We start from the raw sequence: 20,739 nt of genomic DNA, 5'->3' as shown, positions 1-20,739 counted from the left end.
CATTCCCATTCTAGATCAGTGACACTGAACCTCACAATCTGCAATTTCCAGATAGATTTTTCTTAAAAAGATAGGTTGCTGTATTCTCAAAGACACAGTGAAACATAGACAGACGCAGTTTTCTCATAATCCTAGAACTATAGAAAATAAACCACATTTTGTACAAAAAATCATACAGACCATAATACTCCTAAAATAAAACCAACCATATAGTTTTAAATAGTTAATACTTGAATAATATTTCTATTTTCTAAGGTGGGGCAATGAGAAATTTCACTAAGTCATTAAAAAAATCTGATCACTGTCCACAACAATGCTTGATATAGGATACAACTATAATTCTTAGCAGTTTAATATTAAGATTGGTTTTAGTTCTGCTGTGCCACAAGTTAACCATGTATTCCTTATTCTATTTTCTCATATTAAGATAATAGATTATATAGTGTAATCACTAAGATTCTAAAAGCCCATCAACTGTTAAAACAAGGTTAGATTTTTCACTAGTCCCATTGTTGTCCTATCAGATTTGTAGAATCAAAATTTCATGTCAAAAATTAATAGATATCTTGTATTTATCCAATGCCTGATATTTTCCCCAACACAATGTTTTGCATTAGAGGAACAGATACAGATAAGATTGCTTATGTGCTGTAGGAGCTCAGTGAAGAGCTGTTTATATATGCTCTTGCCTCAGTAATGTTTAAGTATTCTACCAAGGAGGAAAATGAGATGGGAAAAAGTTAAATGACTTGACGAAGGTCACATGATTAGAAACATGGCAAACTAAAACTAAATCAAGTCTTCTAACTCCAAGAATTTTTCCACTGTACTAAAGAAAGGCCTGCAGGGTTCTTATGTCCATATTCTACAGGTGAGATTAAGACCATATCATTTTAATCATGTTACATTCATCATTGTAATCAAATGTTCGTAAGTCCCTGTAAAGCAGGGAGAAATAAGATACTGCTCTCACCTAGGAAAGGCTTGCAATCTAGTTGAGAATCACACTGAGAAAATAATGAATGTATTTTCAACACAGATGGTTTTAGAACTGTAAAAGTGAGACTTTCCTGCTGTGGCCCATGAAATTGAATTTTTGAGAAAAAGATTTCATCTTTCACTTCCTCTGCTCTAGACCTACCCTAGTTAAAACATGTCTTGTGTTTCTTTTATGTCTATTTAATTTGTCAGGTCAAGCAGAAGATTTTTTAATACTTATAGCATAAACCCCAGACATCTAATTTTTATAAACTAAAAAAAAGATCACAGAAAAAGTAAAATACTAAGGCATACTTTGTCACTTAATTTTTCCATGTTGAAGGAAGACATAATTATCAGGCCCTATGCAGAATTTTCTTCAATAATTTTGGCACTCCATTTTACATATGAGGATGTAGTCCAAGACACTAAGCGACAAAGCTGCCTGATATTACGCAGCTTGTGATTTCCAGAATTGGAAAATAAGGCCCAGATTTCTTACTACATTCCCATGATACTTTTCAGTAAGCCATACATAATAAATATGTATACACCTTGATGCTGAAAATATATTGCAATAAGCCTTTGACAGTAACAAAAAAATTAACTAACTCTAACAGTATTTTATATTAATGAACAATTTTTGTTAGGCTATCGCCTGGTACACTCCTATTCACTGGAAACAAGCATGGGAGAAGTTAGAGACTGACATTGAATTTGGGAGATGCTCAGTGTTAACTCCAACATCTCAAAGGCACGTATTCTGGTGGCCAAAATCTACAACTACAATAACTAAAGACAAACAACAGAAAGATATCTCACAATTTCAGATGGAAAAAATTCAAGTTTTACTTAAGAGGTAAAAGTCAGTTCTTTTTTAAACCAAGTCCTTCCCACAATTAGTAATTGAGTACATAAAAATAACCAGTGGCAAGTAGGTATGTGATGAATAGGTAAACCAATAACAGTATTTTTAAAAACCTACAATTTTAAATAGGACCCATATTAAAAGCATAAAAACACAGAATGAGCAGGGATATACTCATGGTAGAATAAAGGTTGCTCATCTTCACTAGGTAATATGGTAATATGGTGACCCCTCTGGCACTTCCACTTCTCCTTGGCACTGCTGTTAGAGACAACATGGTGGAGAGAGAGGTGGTTACTGCCAGGTGGTGCTTAGGTAGAGGGAGAAGTGTATCATGTAGGAATTTCATTTTGTACTCATCCTGGATCAAGAGCTGCCAATGGTTAGAAGTACAAATTTCATATTATTCCTCTGTACACAAATGCTTTTGATCTTATGATTAAAGCTCTGCTCCATAAGGCCTAGAAGAGCCATACCACCTGGTCTTGCTTTCACTTTAACTACTCCCTCATCACTAATATCATTGCATAAAATGACTTCGGGGTTTAATTTGAGATTTTTTCTTTTACAGAGAAAAACAAATCCCACCAGCTCTGATCCCCCCGTGCAGCCCTTGGTGCCACAGCCCCAATGTCCCTCCACATCCCTACTGTTCTCTAATTGATCCGCACCGCGCACATACTGCTAAAAGCAGACTAATGAGACAGCCCAGGCCTCAATCAGCCAGGCCTGATCCAGCTTCAGGTAAGTCAAAGCAGAGAGTAAGGTGTGTGTGTGTATTGAGAACTGTGCAAAGGGGTAAGGCAGTAAAATTTGCTAAGCACTAAAACTATCCATATTTTCCATAATAAATGTCTCCTAAGAGAAGTACTATAAGCCATTTCGGTGCATTTGCATTAGCCCAGTGTCTTCCACAGTTACCTCTTGAGAAATATCTACTGAATGAATCATTGAGTCAAAGGAAAATCATGTGGCCAGCAAGGATATGTATGTGTGATGCTTGAGATTTGGTCAAAAGTACGTTTTGTTTTTCAATAGGCAGGAGAAATTGGTCCTGCAAGTTATCCTGTGCTAAAAAAAATCCATATTTTCCAGGCAAAGTTTAATTTCTTATCGTTCTTCAACTAGAAAATTCTCATTTAAGTCCTCTAAAGAAAGCATTTAGAACTGGTGTTATTAACACAAGAACTGTGAATGGAGTTCAGGAGGTCCATGAACCTGTGAAATTTGGCACAAAAATATGTTTCTATCTGATTTTTCTGAGCAGAGAGTCCATAATGTTCATCAGACTCTTAAAGGTATCTATGCCCCTCAAAAGTTTAAGAAATAGATTGTAAGAACGCAATGCCAAGAAGGAAACAGATCCCAAGCTGTGGATAAAGCCTATTTCTTATAGCAGTTGACCCTGGTAAAGTTCTAATATAATGATTTGCAAACTCTATTTAGCAGAGGAATACTTTTTAAAGAAAAATTAAATCTTATGCAGAATCCCAGTATATAAAATGAATAGTCAGAACTGTTCAAATTGAAGAGGAAATAGTAGTCCCACAGCTCTCTATCCCCTTATTCTTCCTTTCACACCTTCCCTGTAATCTTTGAGATAACTCTGTGGAATCAAAGGATTCTTTGTTAAACCAGTGTTAGTGTGCTAACACATCATTGGGAAATGGCATCCTAAAAATAGAACTATCAGGATACTGTGCTATATGTGTGTAACCTGGTGTCTCCCTGGAACTTTGGCTACCAGTGTGACCCCTAAGACTCAGAGTAGGAGTTCTGCAGCCCTGAAAGTCAGCTACATACAACTGTTAAAGAAACAAAAAAGAGATCAGGTTTCAATTAGAGAGGAGAACAAAGCCAATTGGGTCGGGGCTAAGGTAAAGTAGAATACAGGGGTAAGGATGACATTGTCGGTATTCTAGAACTACACCTACTGTATGAGACCAAAGGAAGAGAGGTTTAGGTTGTCCAAACCCTAAATTTTCTGTAGCACATAATCTAACTCTACCTGTCTGGATAACTCATTTAAACAACCCAAGCATATGGAGCCAAGAATGGGAATAAGGGCTTGTAATTCTTTACAGCGTAATGTAATACATGGAAACACCCGAAAGTATGTTGAGCAGATACTTAAAAAGTATTGTATATCAGACAAAAATTGATTACAAGACAAGAAGCACTGTTATGAAAAGGGACATCTCATAATGGCAAAATGTCCATTCTACTAAGGGAACATAATATTTCCCATTTGTATTCCCCTAATTACATAACCTCAACATATAAAGCAAAAACTGAGAAGAAAAAAGGAGAAATGGATAAATCCAAAATCATAATATAAATCACCTTTCTCGGTAATTTATGGATTAAGCAGACAAAAAAAAATCAGTAAGAATATAGATGATTTGAATCACATGATTGACACATTTGAGCAAATTGACAGAGAAGGAACATTCCACATAAAAATTAAAGATATTCTTATCAAGTGTAGATGAATAATTATCCAGGTCAAACATTTATAGGGCTATAAAGCAAATCTCAGAAAATTTCAAAGGATTGAAATTGTACAGCGTATGACTCATACCATAGGGAAATTAGGCTAGAAATCAACAATTAAAAGTTGACTAGAAAATGACAAAATGTTTGAAAAACAAGCATTATCTTCTGGGTCAAATAAGAACTCAGAATGAAAATCTTTTAAATGTTCTAAAGTGAATGACAATGAAGATACAGCATGTCAAAATATATGATGTAGCTAAAGCTGTAATTGGAAAGCAATTTTTACACTTCAGTGCATATATTAGCAATAAGAAAGACTGAAAAAGCAATGATCTAAATATCTATCTCAATTATTCAGAAAAACAGAATATCAACTTAAACGCAAAGAAAATAGATGAAGTAATAAAGAGTAAGATAAAAACATATAATCAAAATGACAACAAAGTCAAAGTCTGATAAAAAAATAAAATAAAAAGAAAGGTATACTCTACCAGTACCATGAATAAAGAAGAGGACGCTTCAGAAATTAAAAGGATATTAAGAGTATATTATTAATGACTTCATATCAATTTGAAATTTTAGGTGAAATGAACTTTCTTTGACAAATGCAATTTACCAAATCTGACTCAAGGAAAAATATAAAATCTGATTGGTCCCATATCTATTATAGAAGTTAATTTGGCATTTAAAAACATTCCCCCAAAGAAATCTCCAGATCCAGGTGGCATTTCTAATTAATTCTTCCAAGCATTTAAGAAACATCTACTCTTACACTACCTCTTACAGAAAATAGATAAAAGAGAAAACACATCCTAACTTTACTGATAAGTCCAGAATAACTTTGATGATAAAGCTTAATCAAGGTCATTATGTGAAAGTAAAATTATAGGTTAATCTCTCTCATGCATATAAATGCAAATAAACTAATTAAACAAATATATGTTACATTATAATTATCATTCAGTTCAAAATATATTCTAATTTCCAATGTGATATCTTCTTTGATCCATGCATTATTCAGAAGAATAATGTTTAAATTCTAAAAATATGGGGATAATACATCACAAATAAATTGGGTCTGTTTCAGGAATGCAGGGTTAGTTTGAGCTTTGAAAATTAATCAGTTAAATTTACCACCTTAACAGAATAAAAAAGGAAAATTATATAACCATTACAATAGATAATAGAATAAGCATTTGATAAAATGCAATACCCACCCATTGCAGGGGGAGACTTTAGAAAATTTGGACTAGGAGACAATTTCCTTAATCTGATAAATGATCTCTAAAAAACCCTAAGGCAATCTATTACACATAATGGTGAAATAATGAAAGTTTTACCCTTAATATGCAGGACAAGAAAAGAATATTGTAATGATTTTTATTCAACATTTCTCTAGAAATTTTAGTTCAATAAGGCCATAAAAAGAAATATATATATATATATATACACATACCCCATAATTGAGCATTTCCATTTCCATGAATTAAATATGCATAACCTATACATATATGTGTGTGTGTGTTCACCAAAAGACAAATACAATAATAGTCATAGCAGGCTAAATTGTAACAGCCAAAATCTGGAAACTATATATTTGTCCAACACAATATGATGGCTAAATTATGACACATTAATATAATCCCATAAGCAAGGAAAATAAATGAACACCTGTACATGCAATAAAATAGATGAATCATACAATATAATATAAGCAAAAGATGACAGGCAGAAAAGAACACATATTGTATTGGCTCCATTTATAAAATGTTTGAAAACACTGAGAGCTAAACAACGGTGTTAGAGGTCGCAATGGTGGTTACCTCTGGGAGGAGGAGCGGGTGGTACTGGGAGAGAACCAGAAGAGTCTTTCTAGGATGCTGACAGTGTTCCGTTTCTTGCCCTGAGAAGCATTTACAAGTCTATGCTACTTTTTTCATCATGCTATGTAGTCATGATTTGTGTGCTTTTCTTCATCAGTGTTATATTTAAATAGAAGTTTAGTTTTAAATTATGACCAAACAAGTAAAAATTAGAAAAGGAAGAAAGCATAGTTAAAATAAGGAGCACTGACAGTCAATAATGAGCATCACGCCCTTGGAGTGTGCGCCGTCCTGTGCCTTCTTCCCTGCATGAAGACAGGAGCTAGAGCCACCGACTTTCAACTCATGAATGGAAGCCATGTATGGAGGACACCTTGAGCTGCACATATGCAGGCTGCTAAGTGAGGGCATAGTCTTGTTTATGTCATTGTTAAATTAGACACTGTATCTAAACCAGGTAGCCCACACAGCATTGCTACTGCTAATGATTTAGTTTCATTCAAGAGGCTACTGGTTAAAAAGAAGAAAAAAATTACAGCTGTACAAAACATTTTTAAGACCAATAGGTAAATTTGAATATAGAATGAATAGTAACAGAATCATTGTTATTTTCTTGGATAAGTTCATTTGTTGTGGTTATATGGATTATTCTTAAGAAATTAATCCTGAAATTTTACTTTCTAATGGTTTGGCAATGTAAGGATAGAGGACAGATGATAGATTAGACAGATACTTGATAGAGATAATGCTAATGTGACAAAATATTAATTGTTGAATCTGGATGACGGTATACAGATTTGATTTATTATTATTTCAATTTTATGCATGTTTGAAATTTGTCATGAAAAATTTGGAAGAATAGACGTGAAAGACTCTTTTGATAGAATGTAGTAATTGCTTGGAAGTGTTAAAACACAGAGAGGCTTTTATGGTGGCTAAAGACACTTTAATAAATCTGATGTGTTCCCACTGTGTTCCCATTATTTTTCCTAGATCTGGAGAGAATGTGCTTTCTCTTTGCCTAGATTAGCTTACAAAATATGGACAACTTTGTCAGTCTTCTTCTGTAACTCGGGTTAACTGGCAAAAACTTGTCTGAAAATCGTATGTTACATACATTGTTTTAAGCTAACAGTACATGGTATCACACTGTAATGCACTTTGCCTGTCATCTGTGATCCAAATTGCACATTGCAGTGGGATACAATTGTGGACTCTAAAGCTGCTACTGCCTTTCATGCAGATGTTGTTATAATAATGCCTATTCATTTCTGAGAGTTGCAAAGCCACACTGTAAAAATCAATCTGCTGGAAAATAAATGAAGCTAGAACATAGGAACCCTTCATTATGCAGGAATGAAACATTTAAAATGTCATCAACATAAGCTCTAAAGTAAGATTGCTTTAGTTGTACTATCAGCAATCACTCATTACAGTTCAATAGATCCAGCTTATCTGTCTTGGGATCAAAGTAGTTTTTCTTCCTTAACGTGCTTTCTTCAATCCATAATGGAAAAAATACAGGTTTGAAATGTATGATTTTCTTTATGTATTTTTCAGATTATTGTCTGCTCTGTTTATTGATGTTTGCCTATATTATACCGACAAGTTATAAGATTAAAAATTTGGAATGTCTAAGGTCAGATCTCTAGGACTGGGCAAAGTATTTATTTGTCTAGTCAATAGTATATCTAGAAATTGTATGGATCAATATAAAGAACTTTTAAACTGAAAAAAAACTATATTGTAGTATAGAAAAGGACAATGATTTGGACCACTTACAGACTGAGTAGGAAATAATTACTTGAAGGACATGACAAAATGCCAAGAGTTCATTTTCTTTCTTTCTTTCTTTCTTTCTTTCTTTCTTTCTTTCTTTCTTTCCTTCCTTCCTTCCTTCCTTCCTTCCTTCCTTCCTTCCTTCCTTCCTTCCTTCCTTCCTTCCTTCCTTCCTTCCTTCCTTCCTTCCTTCCTTCCTTCCTTCCTTCCTTCCTTCCTTCCTTCCTTCCTTCCTTCCTTCCTTCCTTCCTTCCTTCCTTCCTTCCTTCCTTCCTTCCTTCCTTCCTTCCTTCCTTCCTTCCTTCCTTCCTTCCTTCCTTCCTTTCTTTCTTTTTCTTTTCTTTATTTATTTATTTTTACATGGGCAGGCACCGGGAATCGAACCCGGGTCCGCTGGCATGGCAGGCAAGCATTCTTGCCTGCTGAGCCACCATGGCCTGCCCTGTCCATTTTCTGCTACAAAATAATAACATCAAAAAATTTGGAACTTCTGTATAAAAGAAAATTATAACACTATTCAACTATGTATTGGCTGAATTAAAAATAACATCACATATTCAAGGGAAATATTTTTTTCTCTTCTGGTGCCTACTTCCAGGAAATTTAGATTGTAATGTCTCTATATTTCTGCAGGAATTTTTTAGTGAATGAACAAGTGAGAAGTATTTATGTATCTTGTCTTACAGCTGAAACAAAGTTTTCTTTAATGGCCAAATGATAAATTCTAAAGTATTAGTCAAAAAAAAAAAAAAAAACTGATTGGGTAACTTCATAACTGGTTCTTTATTTCAAAATATTTCAACATTATGAAACAGAAGTGTTTTAAGTTGCCCTTTAGTTATGAAAGAGTATAATCTAATTTGTGGACCTACATGTCATTAATTATCCATTTCTTCACGCAAGTAAAGTGCGAAAATAAAAATATTATTTCAGGAAATAAGCATATTCATATTAAAGTTATTAGGGGTTAAATATTTCAGGCTCAGATAACCAAAGAAATTACCAGTAGCCACTGAAACTGAAACAAGTAAACTCTACTACTACTGATAGCCTTGCCATTAAATTTCAAGAAATTGTAGGTGGGAATTTTAATAAATATTTATAGCTCTAAAACACAATATTTCATCTCCTGAAGTACTAACTTTCATCTTTTGGCTATTCAACCTGGTAGGACATACTTAAAATATCTGCAAGTTCTGTTTTATACCAACAAATTACTCCTTCCATTCCAGAAGATGAGAGGTGATAAGCTAAAGTTTTCCTATATCTAAGCTACTGCCTGAAGTAAGGAAAGTATCTTAGAAGACTATTTTTGTTCCAGGCCCATAATTTAGTATTCACAAAGTTTATACTATGATGTGCCAAACAGCACCCTGATTCACTGGATTCCGAAACCTGTAAGTGGCTAAGAAAATCACTATGTTAACTAGAAGCACCCTGCATTTTTGTTAATCTTCACTGGAGATTGCATTCTCATGTCCAACCTCTGGCTTTTGTTTCTTTGTAAAGAAATCCTGGCAATTTAACTTGATAATTCATCTTTGGAGCTTGCAGAGAGAAAAAAGCAGCAGCTTGGTATGACTGAGGAACTTACCCTATAGCTTTATTTTATTCTAATTGTTGTCATTACCTAGAAAATTATTTTGCTTTTTGTCTTTTATTTTACAGGAATAAAATAACAACTCATCTCTGGTCTAGACATCATTTGTATTTGGGATCATTCAATTGCCCACTGTTTCTGTCTGATACATTAGTTTTATAATATGCAAAGTTATTTTTAAAAAGTGACTTTAAATCCCTCAAGTGTATGGAAGAAAGGGAAGCCACTAGAGCTGTTACCCCATTTATCACGAGGGTAGAGTCTGCTAAAATGGCAGCCTGGGTCAACATCCTCTTCTGTCCGCATGCCTCCCTGTGCCTCCTGCCTGATGCACATTCGCGTACCTTCCTCCACTGGGCTCTTTGTCAGCATGGCACTTGTCAGTATTGAAAGCATTTGAGGAATTTTACAGGATGGTAAAAATTTTTCTGTGAACCTCTGTCTTTAAACTGTATCTTCCAGATGGACATTTTTTCTCTGTAAGTTTTTATTAATTATGCCTTGAAATATATATTTCCTTCTAAAGTGATTCACTGAAAACTTATCAATGAATCGAATAATATTTTTCACATGCTTTTAAAGTATTTGGCTCAAATCACAATTAAATGCTTTTCTTAAGCCTTGGGTTTCTTCTTCAAAGAAAGAAAATCCTTTGTTGTTGGCTTATTCCAGGATTTGTTTTCATATTGAAAACAAATGCTTGGAACATTGGATTGAATTTCTCCCCTTCTCTCCTCTCCACCCCCACATTTTATTTGCAGGGACCAGCAAAATCATTTTTCTAAACAAAGGATATATGAGTCCCAAAACCAAGAAGTTAACACTCCAATCTTCAAAGGTAATCAATAGCATTGCAATATGCTTCCTCTGCTAGAAAATAATAAGGCTAAACTCATGTTCAGAAATGTCTTCAAGAGCCATCAGGTAATGGATGGTTTTCCTATATCCTGTAGTCACTAATTTTCTGTTACATATTTATGTTGCTTTGAAGGCCATCAGTTTTGGGCTTCCCCGTTGGCTGATAAACTTCCCAAGAATAGGAAAGAAGGAAACATCACATCTTTACTCTTTGCACCATAACTGCATCCTGTCTTTGCTGGTGGCTAGGTAATACTAAAATCCAAAGTCACCTCAAACACTCAAAAACCAACTCTTCAACTGTACCAATACATTTTAATTCCATGAGTAACAGAAGAGCAACAGTACAGCAGAAATTATTCTGGTTTACAAGACTACAGATGCTTTGTATTTGGGATTTTTTTCATGGTGATTATAAGGAAGATAGTGTGACTGCATTAGGAACTCTGGTGTCTACTATTTCACCAGTCACTTCCAAGGTTGCCTCATATTTTTTCATGATAATATCAACATATAAGGAATTGAGGAAACTCTCAAGTGAGTCTTTCTGTTTAAAAGCAAAAATAAAAAGCAGAAACTCTTCCCAAAGGAGTTGATGAAAAGGTTATTATTATTATTTTTTTGTCAAGGATTTCTTTGGTCAGAATCACTCCCCACTCCTTGACTGATCTGTCATAGTTTTTTTTTGTTTGTTTGTTTGTTTTTTTTTTGGCCTTTCTTATCTGAGTAGGCTTTAGATCAATTCCTTACTTTAAGATCAAAAGCACAGCTACCCAATCTCTAACGTGTTAGCACCCTTGACTTTGCTGGCAGAAGTTACTTAACTTACTACTCTACAGAGTCTGCTAGTCTTTCATATCCCTACGACTACGTGTTCCTGTGTAACAAACCTTTAGGTTTTCTCCAATACCTCAGCTGTCTGATGACTTTCAGCTTGCCTTCCCCACAGATTTTCCTAAATCATTGTCATCTTCCGTTTTTTCCTGAAGGTTACCTGCTCTTTCACAACTGCACTCTCCCCATCCTATAGCATCAATATCCTTGACCTTCTGACTTCCTAGGAATGTGATGGCCACAACCTCCCTATTCAAAATTAGATGTCTTCTAAGGCATCTCTTAGAGAATCATAGAACATTGGGGCTATAAAGGGACTTATTCCAACCTCTTCATCTTAGAGCAAAAGAAAGTGAAGTCTGAAGAGATGAATTAACAAAACCCACCCAGTAACTAACCACAAAACTAACCCCAGGGTATTTTGACTGCAAAGAGTTGGAGACTAGATTTGAAACCCATTGACAGGATTTCTGTTCCCAAAGGTCTTGGACACTGAACTCTGTTTACCTTGGAACCCATTTTCCCCAGTCAATATAGCCCTAAGCACTGTGTAGCTGAGATGCCACGACAGGACATGGAACCTGCCATAGTCATTAGTGCAAGAAGTTTTCATAATTCAATTACCCTTCACTTCCTGTAGCTGAAGGGGTATCCTACTGATTATTGAATCTGCATATGAGTTGGAAGAGGAGACATTTTATTATACACAAAAACATGGATTTTTGTTTATTTTGGTGGGGAAAAAATGTTCTGAATCCTCTCATTTGATATTGAATAGCATAACTTTGGTAAAGGTTGTTAGCCTTCATTGGTCTCCAGTTATTATATTGTTTAACTATGCTGGTAATGGATTTGTTCACTGATCCTCTCTGTGGGAGATTCTTTGATAGCCTTGGGTTTTTTTACCCACTCTGTTTTGAAAAGTTGTAAACCTAGTAAGTCACCTCAGTTGGGTCTTTTCAGAGCCTCCATCCCCATCAGGTGGAATCTTCAAGACTGACCATCAGTGTAACCTCAGAATATTTCTGAAGCCTTCACTGGGGACAAAATTTTACCTTAACTGTCCATCAGTGAATGTCTTCTCTATTTCACTGCACTAGCAAATCTAGCATATCCAATTACAGAAAATTACTCAAAGAAACCATCATTCAGTTCACATTGGTAATTCATGAGCATTACTTAGCTACACGTAATGCTATACATTTGTATACATTTGTATAGCATTTCACAGCTTTCATGTTATCTCTTTTGAAGCTATAAAGTTGGGCCAGTATCTCCACTTTATGGTTGAAGAAACTAGCTCAGCGAGATTAAGTAATTTACCTAAAACTTAAGACGAGAACCCTACCCTAATGCTATTGCTTTGCCTCTTGCACAACTCTGACAATTAGGCAAAGAGATGGTCTTTGTCTAATAAGACTTCCCCAATTTGTTTAATAGGAAAATACAACACACATTTAAAAGTAGAACTAGAAAGAGATGTTTTAGTTTCACAAAAGAAAGAGTTGACTACCATGAGACTCTGAAGGCTGCTCCATACAGGAAAAAAAAAAGATTCAGTTCTTATTTAATAGAGCAGCAATTATTGGTTCAAGCACAAAGTTTTCAAGTCAAAGTTCAGAAGTCTTTGACTGCTAATCATGTTCCTATGCCAGTGATTAAAACATGCAGTGCACTCAGAATCACAGCTCTCAAATACGCTCTTTACTCAATTCTTTGAAAAGAATGTGTGCGAGATCTGTGGTGTGATTAATGGACAATGTAGGTGGGATGATGCAACAGACAGCACAGAATGGCACAAAAACAGAACTTTTTACATGTCCAGAGTTAAAGAACTCTGGAAAGGCTAAGTAGTTTCCTATGTGTCTGCCACCCACCATGTAGACTCTCAGACTTGCTAGGAGACACTGAGGATTCCAGAAGGATAGAGAATAAAAAAAGAAGTAGCAGCAGAATCAGAACTGGACCTTTGTTACATATCTCTGGCACTGCCCTAGTCAGTCCTAGTGCTTAGGACTTGGAAGAAAGCACCAGAACTTCACACACAGGATATTTAATTGTAATCAGTAAAGGTTACAGGGGAGGCACCCAGTAAGGTGTTGTTGATGGTGTCCTTTCATGAACTAAGTTGTGTTCTCACATCTCTTAATGTTCTGAACAAATCAAACCAGGCAGTTAAAACATGGGGTGTCCTTCTAGCCCTCCAAAGACCCTTCCTTGGGACCCTGACAAGAATTCTCCAGAACATTTTCTCCTGGGACCAGATTTTTGTGAGCAAGAAGTCAATATTGCATAGCCCAGAAAGAGGTATTAACTAATATTTATTTAACACTCTTTAATGCAAAAACTTGCTAAAGGAATTTTGAAAATCTATTGGTTAAATTTTCTGGAGTCAGTGTTCTCTATATAATTTATGTTCCTCCAAATTATGTACTAATAATATTTTCTCCTCTTAGCCCTCAAAGTGAGCTATCAACTTCTAAAATTCTTCAATCATTTGAAATTTCATGAATATTTGTTTTCTACAACCTCCTTCCTTCAAAGTTAGTAAACCACCCTATACTCTCTTGCCAGCCTCCACCCTTACTTGGTTACAATTAGATTAGTTGGGAAGAGTAAAGACACCTGTAATCTAGACTCCCCATCCTGCTGCTCAAAAACATTCCATAGTTTGAAGAAAAATAAATTGTGTTTAAGTGTCAGCAGCTCCACTCCCAAAGGGAAGGGATAGAACACAAACATCCTAGGCTGTGAGATCTCCTGCTAAGACTTTTACAGAAGACTCATGCCAGATGCACAGAGAAACAAGTTTTATTTCCTATTATATTTTTTTGTGTATTACCTGATTTCTTTTCCTTTTTGTTATTATTAATGTTTCATTTTATAGTAATAACCTATTAACATAAAATTACCATTTTAACCATTTTTCATTGTATGATTCATTGGTATTTACATTTACATTTTTGTGCTACCATCACCACCATCCATCACCAAAACTTTTTCATGTGCCATTAAGCATTGACACCCTTACCATCTCTTAGTAACCTCTAATCTACTTTCAGTTTGTACATATTTGCTTATTCTAGATATTTCATAGAAGTAGACTGATACAATATTTTTCCTTTTGTGCCTGTCTCCTTTCACTTAGCCTAATGTTTTCAAGGTTTATCCATGTTGTAACATGTTAAGTACTACCTGGTTTCTTTTGAGTCTGGGGCACATCTTGGATGTTTAAAGAAAAAGACGATATAGTACCACCAAGAAGGAAATGAAGAGTACGGACATTTAGAAATGGGTCAGTAAATTGGTTGCCTCAGAACTATTATGACCTTCATATTCAAGACCCAAATTAAACAGCATCTATGGCCAGCTAATGAAATATCAAGGGACAGTTTCCACCTGCTCCTTAGAAATAAAAGAACTGTGCATAGAAAAAATCACCATCAAAACTAAGACCATGTTACAGAGTTGAATTAGGAGAAAAGAATAATCCTTTCACATTTGCAAAAGTTAAGTTATAACAGAAATAATCTCTTGCCTGCTGTTATTGTCCTGCATCCATAAGAAAGTTCAAGACCTGCTATCTCCAGGTCTTAATTAAAGATTAATGTGAAAAGGAAGACTGTGAACAACTTTACTTTATATGGTTATAACAACTTCAGCATATTTCCACTCTTAATTACATTTGACCGTGCATTGCCATTTTTTGTTGTTGTTCAGGATATGACTATCAAAATCTTGAGACCACAAGAATGCTCAGCATGTCACAGCCAGACTTCAGCACACAGGAGAGGAAGTCCGCAGCCAGAAAGAAAATAGTTCCTTTTAGAAGATCTCATTTCTTAGGACTTTACTGTAATCATTTCTTAATGAAGGAGAGAGTTTGTGGGTAACAAAGTATTTGTTTTCTAAGCAGTTGGGAAGAAAAGCATTGGTCAAAAAGTAAACCAGCAGTCTTTACTATACAAATGAAGTACCTCAATCACTAATTTCAGCCAACTCTTAGGTCTACAACTTCTGCTCTTTCTGCAGATGCATTTTCCAAAATATATTGTGTCAGGAATTCTGAATCTTCTCTACACTCGGAGTCTGTCTCCATGAAGTGTGGGTTAATTCTTCTTCCTAATGACTGGAATTAATTAGTGAAGTTTCTAGGGAATAACCAGTTGGGTGTTTTTAAACCTGCCTACACTTTTCACAAATTCATCCAAAATAGTCTCACTTCCCAGTCTGTGATTCTGGGTAGGAAACCCCATGGGTGGAAAGTACAAAAGGGACAAAAAAGGCTTTAATTAAATAATGTGATGGAGCTACTCTTTTTTATTTGTACAGTGCTCATTCCTTATTCTATAGATATCTTATTCCATACCTATTAAAAGTATAGAAACTGAGAAAGTAATGGGACATGCCCATTATTAATGTAGAGCCTGTTTGCAGTCAGAAAGTATGATCACTTCAGATTTGGAGAATAAATCCTGTCTGGACCTTGTAGTGCTATTTATTTCAATTACTATGAATTTATGTACCATATGCAGGAAGATGATGAGGGGTAAGAGTGGTGAGGATTTCCTTCACAGTATCTCTTTTTAAAAATTAAGTAAAATAATCCCAAAATCCACCAAGGTAACCAGGAATAGAAACTCATTGAGCTTTTTTGTTTTACTCCACCCAAACACCAAGAGCTAAATGAAAAAAGTCCTATGCGGATCTAAAACATAATTTGTCATGCACTTTTTGGTTTGATATAAAAAGGGTTCATAATAAATCCCTGTGCACTGATGCAGAATAAATATTTTCTGTTTGCCGACAACACTGATCACCTTCACATTCAGGAGTAAACTTGTTCATTTTCAGAAAACCATCAATAACCCTTTATCCCACTTTGTACCATTCGGTGTGACCTTCGAATTGCATACTGGCTAAATTGTGTAAGTTGTTTTTTCTTTGTCATGGTTACTACAGAAACTGTGCAGTCACAATGTGAGGAGACCACAGGGGCATCCAAGAGTGTAAAATAAAAATGAACTTATTCCAGGTTGGTAATTTCTTCCAGCTGTCTCCATTCGTGATGATTATCATGTTCATATTGGGAATATAAACACACAACCAGCAGAGCTCTGGTGACTGCGGCCAATAAGGAATCCCACCCTTGATAGACTTCCCTCCCAGCCTCCTTCCCTCAAAGAAGCACGAGAAATGAGGGGGCACATAAGTTTCAAGTGTTTCCAATTATGTCCCTCATACAGGCAGAGGTTTCCTAGGCCCAAAACATGTTTGAGTTTAAATAGTTTTCTTCTACTTGAGTCGCAGGAAGAATTTCTCTACATATCTCTGATTCACTTACACTTCATCAACAAAATAATACCTCCTCTGGGCTCCTTAATGCACTCATTCCCTCCCTGGGTGGTCACAAATATGGTACAGTAAGTATTGCTTACTCATGTGAAGCGGGTCGCTTGGGGAATGTATAACCTTTTATCCTTGCAAGAAAGAGAAATGCTCAGAGCTGGGATCCCCAGTAGATGCCTGGTCGGTTATTTCATCACAGAGAATGCTGCAACCATCTTCCTGCCCAAGGACCATCAGTCTCTTTCTAGAATGGCCTGCATTGATGAGATTCATCGCAGCTGGTATAAATCATCGGCTTCCCAAATGCTGACACTCAGGCAAGACTTATTCAAGGATTGTAAAAGGAAGAATGTGAGTTTATAGTGTTTTGTTTTCCTAAATTTGTATAATGGAAGGTTATAAGATAAATCTTTAGGTTTCAGCAACCTCAGATAGTAGTGAACTTTAGCTTAATTATTGCTCTTTACAAGTTAGCAGCAGCACTCTGTTTACACCCCCTTTTAAGAATCATGAGGTTATTTAACAAAATATTTGATTAACGAACATTGTAAAATGATATTCACTGTTTGGGGAACCAAGTTCACTTACAGATAAACTAGTTGAATTACAATGAAAAACAAATCCCAAACTTACTACTAGATACGCCCCCCCCCCCCAAAGAGGTGACCTTTTTAAGCCCCACCCTCACTTCTACATGTACATGCATACATAACACACATACATACATTTTAGGATTTTGGCAAGAAATAGTGAATTTATGACTGGATAAGCCCTGTTCTAATGATGAAGTGTTTTTGGTTAAGTGCCATTGTGTTTTGAAAAAGAATCCAAATTTTCAGATCAGTATCAGGGATGGAGTTCTTTCATGGAGTAAACTACTATTCTTGACAATTTCATCCAAGTCCAAGAGAGGAGGCATTTGAATTTACCTATTTGAGTAAGTTTTAAATGTGTAGTTACAATACTACTTTGTGATCAGATAATAAAAAGGGTTACCGTCTATCATGGTCAGGTTCATGTGTCACCTTGGCCAGGTGGTGGTACTGTTTGTCTGGTTGGGCAAGTGCTGGCCTGTCTGTTGCTATGAGGACATTTCATAGAATTAGATCATGATCATGTCAGCTGCATCCACAGCTGATTGCATTTGTAATCAGCCAAGGGGAGTGTCTTCTGCAATGAGTGATGCTTAATCTAATCACTGGAAGCCTTTTAAGGAGGATTCAGAAGAGACAGCCTCTCTTTCTGCTTTGGCCAGCGAGCCTCTGTGTGAGTTCGTCTAGACCATTCATCGGAGTCGCCAGCTTCACAGCCTGCCCTACAGATTTTGGACTCTACGTTCCCATGGTTACATGAGATACTTTTATAAATTTTATGTTGATAGATATTTCCTGCTGATTCTGTTTCTCTAGAGAACCCTAGCTAGTACACCCTCAATTATCTACATTTTTGAAAGTATTGACTTGCAATATATCTAAATAGATACATTCATATCATATTCATATTCTTTGGAATGCATTTTAAAGAAAAACTGGATAATGTAGAAATTTTGTTGTATATTTGAAGGAGTTTTATTTTCCTAATAGTTTATTATTCTTAGGCCTAAAACAGTTTCAGTATGTCAAATGCTATGAGGTTACCAGCCTGTGATTTAAAATTTGCAACAATAAGAATTCCAAGCTTTTGATAAAATGTTTGAAAATTGCATTATTTTTCTAAAATCTGTATGTGTCTCTATTGTGGTCCTGAGAAGGAGGGCAAATGGTTTCTTTGTATAAGAGGTCAATGGGCTTGCCAGGCAGCTAAATTTTGCCTTAATAACGTAACAGACAGCATATGTCAGTAATAAAACTTTCTCTACCTTCTATCCACCCCAGACACTGTAATTTTTGTTAGTGTAACTAACCATTACTTTGAATTCAGGTCTAGAAGGGGGACCATGGTGACCATGAGCAGAAACAGAACCTGCTTTTCAGGTTCATGTCCATACCTACTGTTATGATGAAAACAGTTGTATGGCTCCCCAGCGACTTCCGGAAATGGTTGTGGTGTGGAGAAGACACCCACTTCCAGATGGTTCATTCCCACGCAGGCAAGTTGGTGCCAACTGAATGTCCCTGTCTATGTTGTCCTCTTGATGAGCCTGCTTAGATGTCCTCCCAGCATGGTATCTGGGTTCCAAGAGGAAACTTCCAGCTCCAGGGTCCCTGCTGCTATGTTCTATCAGTCAAAACCCACCTCTCTATAGAAGACATGTCAAAGAATTTTAGAATCCTGTTTTAAACCACCACAATGTGTAAATAACCAAGCCAAATGCACACTACTTTTCAACTTAATCTTCCTTTTTAAATTCAATTGGCAAACTCTATAATGCCCCAATCTTGGAAGATAAAGTATATCCTCCAGTTTAGTAATGGACTTCCCACTACTTTTCTTATGGAAGGTTAATCATATCTAGAGGTTTAGCAATTCTGATAAAGTTATTCTTCCAAAAGAAACATTGATTTCAGATTCTGAAGTAATGCTTTTTGTACTGCATTATTCTCATTGCCAGATTCTCTAATCAGGATTTGATCTTATCAGTATAAAATACTGAACTATTATTTGGTTATGTTCCCTGTAATTGTTGCTTCATAACTTGTTTTATATAGAAAGAAGAGGAAAGCTCAGTTATTGAGCACCACTACATGCCAACCACTAAAGTAGATACTTTTCTTTTTATCCTCAGACAGCATTGCTCCCCATCTTTTATTCCCTAAATATGACCCGAACAGTCAGCTGGAACTCAGTCACGGCTGGTCTATTTACACTGGCAAGAAATCTACCATTCACCAAGGTCACCTTTACTGCCTATTTCCTTACTCTGAACCTACTTTATTTCAACTATATGCATGTGACTACCTTTACCCTGGAGTAAGGCTAGTCAAAATTCAGTTCCCTGTAATGAATCACCTGGGAGTTTGTTAGAACACCCACCCCAGACCTACTGAATTGGAGTCTGCATTTTAATATGAGCCCTGGATGGATGGCATTTACTTCTAGGAAGTACTGTTCTAGAGTATTCAGTGTGTTTCTTGGTCTGCAAATACCTGCTTGTTAGGGTCTGTATTCAATTAGGGCTGTAAGCCCAACATAAGATGTCAATGATTTTTACCCCTCAAAGTAAAACACAATAGTTTAATAGTGCAAAAGTAAGGAAAAAGAATAGACTTTGGTTCTGAATTCAAATTATTTGCAAAAACCTAAAAAGTGATATTCGTGTTTCTTGTTCTTCTCAACACCCCTCCCCAGCCATGAGTTAATGTTTCCTTTCTCCATACCTTAAATGTAAATGCTTCAAGAATGTAAACTTATGAAGTTATCCATTCCAGCCCAGATAATATGTTTATCACTTTATTTAAAACATTAGAGTCATTGGCAGCTGGGGAATATGCACCTGGTCCTGATTTGTAATTGCCTAATATTTCCGAAATGATGTCCTTGAGAGAAGCATTATAGTTTAAACTTCATTTATGTTAGGAAAATTTTATGAAGTAAATCCTCTTGGAACTTGCCAAATAGAATTTCTGTGAGTTGTTATCCATATTATTTTTTTGCTGGCTGTAGGTTTGTTCACTTGTTTATTTCTAACTATACTTTAAAAGAAGGGTGGAAAGACTTAAAAACAAAATATGGGATAGTGCTACAGCAGAATAAGTACAATATTATAGGCTCACCTAAATTTTCACATAGTGGGGATGCTTTTTAAGGACTTTTGCTGAACCAGTTTTTATTGACACTCAAATACTTTAAAAAAGAAACCAGACTTTCTAGTTTCCTTTAGATTTTATCAGCAAAGTTCTCACAATCTCTCTTTGGGACCAAAATAAATCTTAACAAATTTCTTTGGATGAAACTAATAAATTTATAGCTTTGTCATAAAGATTTCATAAGCTATGGAAACATACTTGAAATTGGCACATGCAACCTTTGTAACCTGCCTTTTTTTCTCCTTTTTTCCCTATTAATATCCTTGTATTTTCCTTTGCAATGTTATCTTAAGCATAGTACATGTTGCTTCATAGTCTCTGTAACTACTTAAATAGCTATCAGATCATATCTATAATTTATCCATTCACCTATGGGACATTTAAATTATTTCCCATGTTTCCTATTTA

At 35.6% G+C, this 20,739-nt stretch overlaps 1 protein-coding gene across 8 annotated transcripts in view; it reads left to right on the top strand.

Annotated features, from left to right (window-relative positions):
- Nucleotides 1-20,739, top strand: part of LMNTD1 (lamin tail domain containing 1) — a 72,242-nt gene that overhangs the window by 41,775 nt on the left and 9,728 nt on the right. The window contains exons 7-11 of one of the 8 annotated variants that reach the window (XR_013179594.1): nucleotides 1,629-1,837; nucleotides 2,418-2,590; nucleotides 10,306-10,382; nucleotides 13,436-13,543; nucleotides 14,957-15,048. Coding sequence is in view for 7 of the 8 variants with exons in the window: in XM_077170339.1 (XP_077026454.1) it covers nucleotides 1,629-1,837; nucleotides 2,418-2,590; nucleotides 10,306-10,382; nucleotides 10,536-10,655 (579 nt within the window). In the remaining variant the exon portion in view is untranslated. Of the gene's footprint in view, nucleotides 1-1,628; nucleotides 1,838-2,417; nucleotides 2,591-9,453; nucleotides 9,632-10,305; nucleotides 10,383-10,535; nucleotides 10,902-13,435; nucleotides 13,544-14,384; nucleotides 14,934-14,956; nucleotides 16,551-20,739 lie in introns of those variants that run through there. The other 7 variants (XM_077170336.1, XM_077170337.1, XM_077170339.1 and 4 more) reach the window with 7 other exon arrangements.

The sequence above is a fragment of the Tamandua tetradactyla genome, chromosome 7, assembly GCF_023851605.1.
Source record: "Tamandua tetradactyla isolate mTamTet1 chromosome 7, mTamTet1.pri, whole genome shotgun sequence".
NCBI classification, from domain to species: domain Eukaryota; kingdom Metazoa; phylum Chordata; class Mammalia; order Pilosa; family Myrmecophagidae; genus Tamandua; species Tamandua tetradactyla.
Note: the sequence above shows the minus strand (reverse complement) of the source record. Positions and strands in the feature narration are given on the sequence as shown.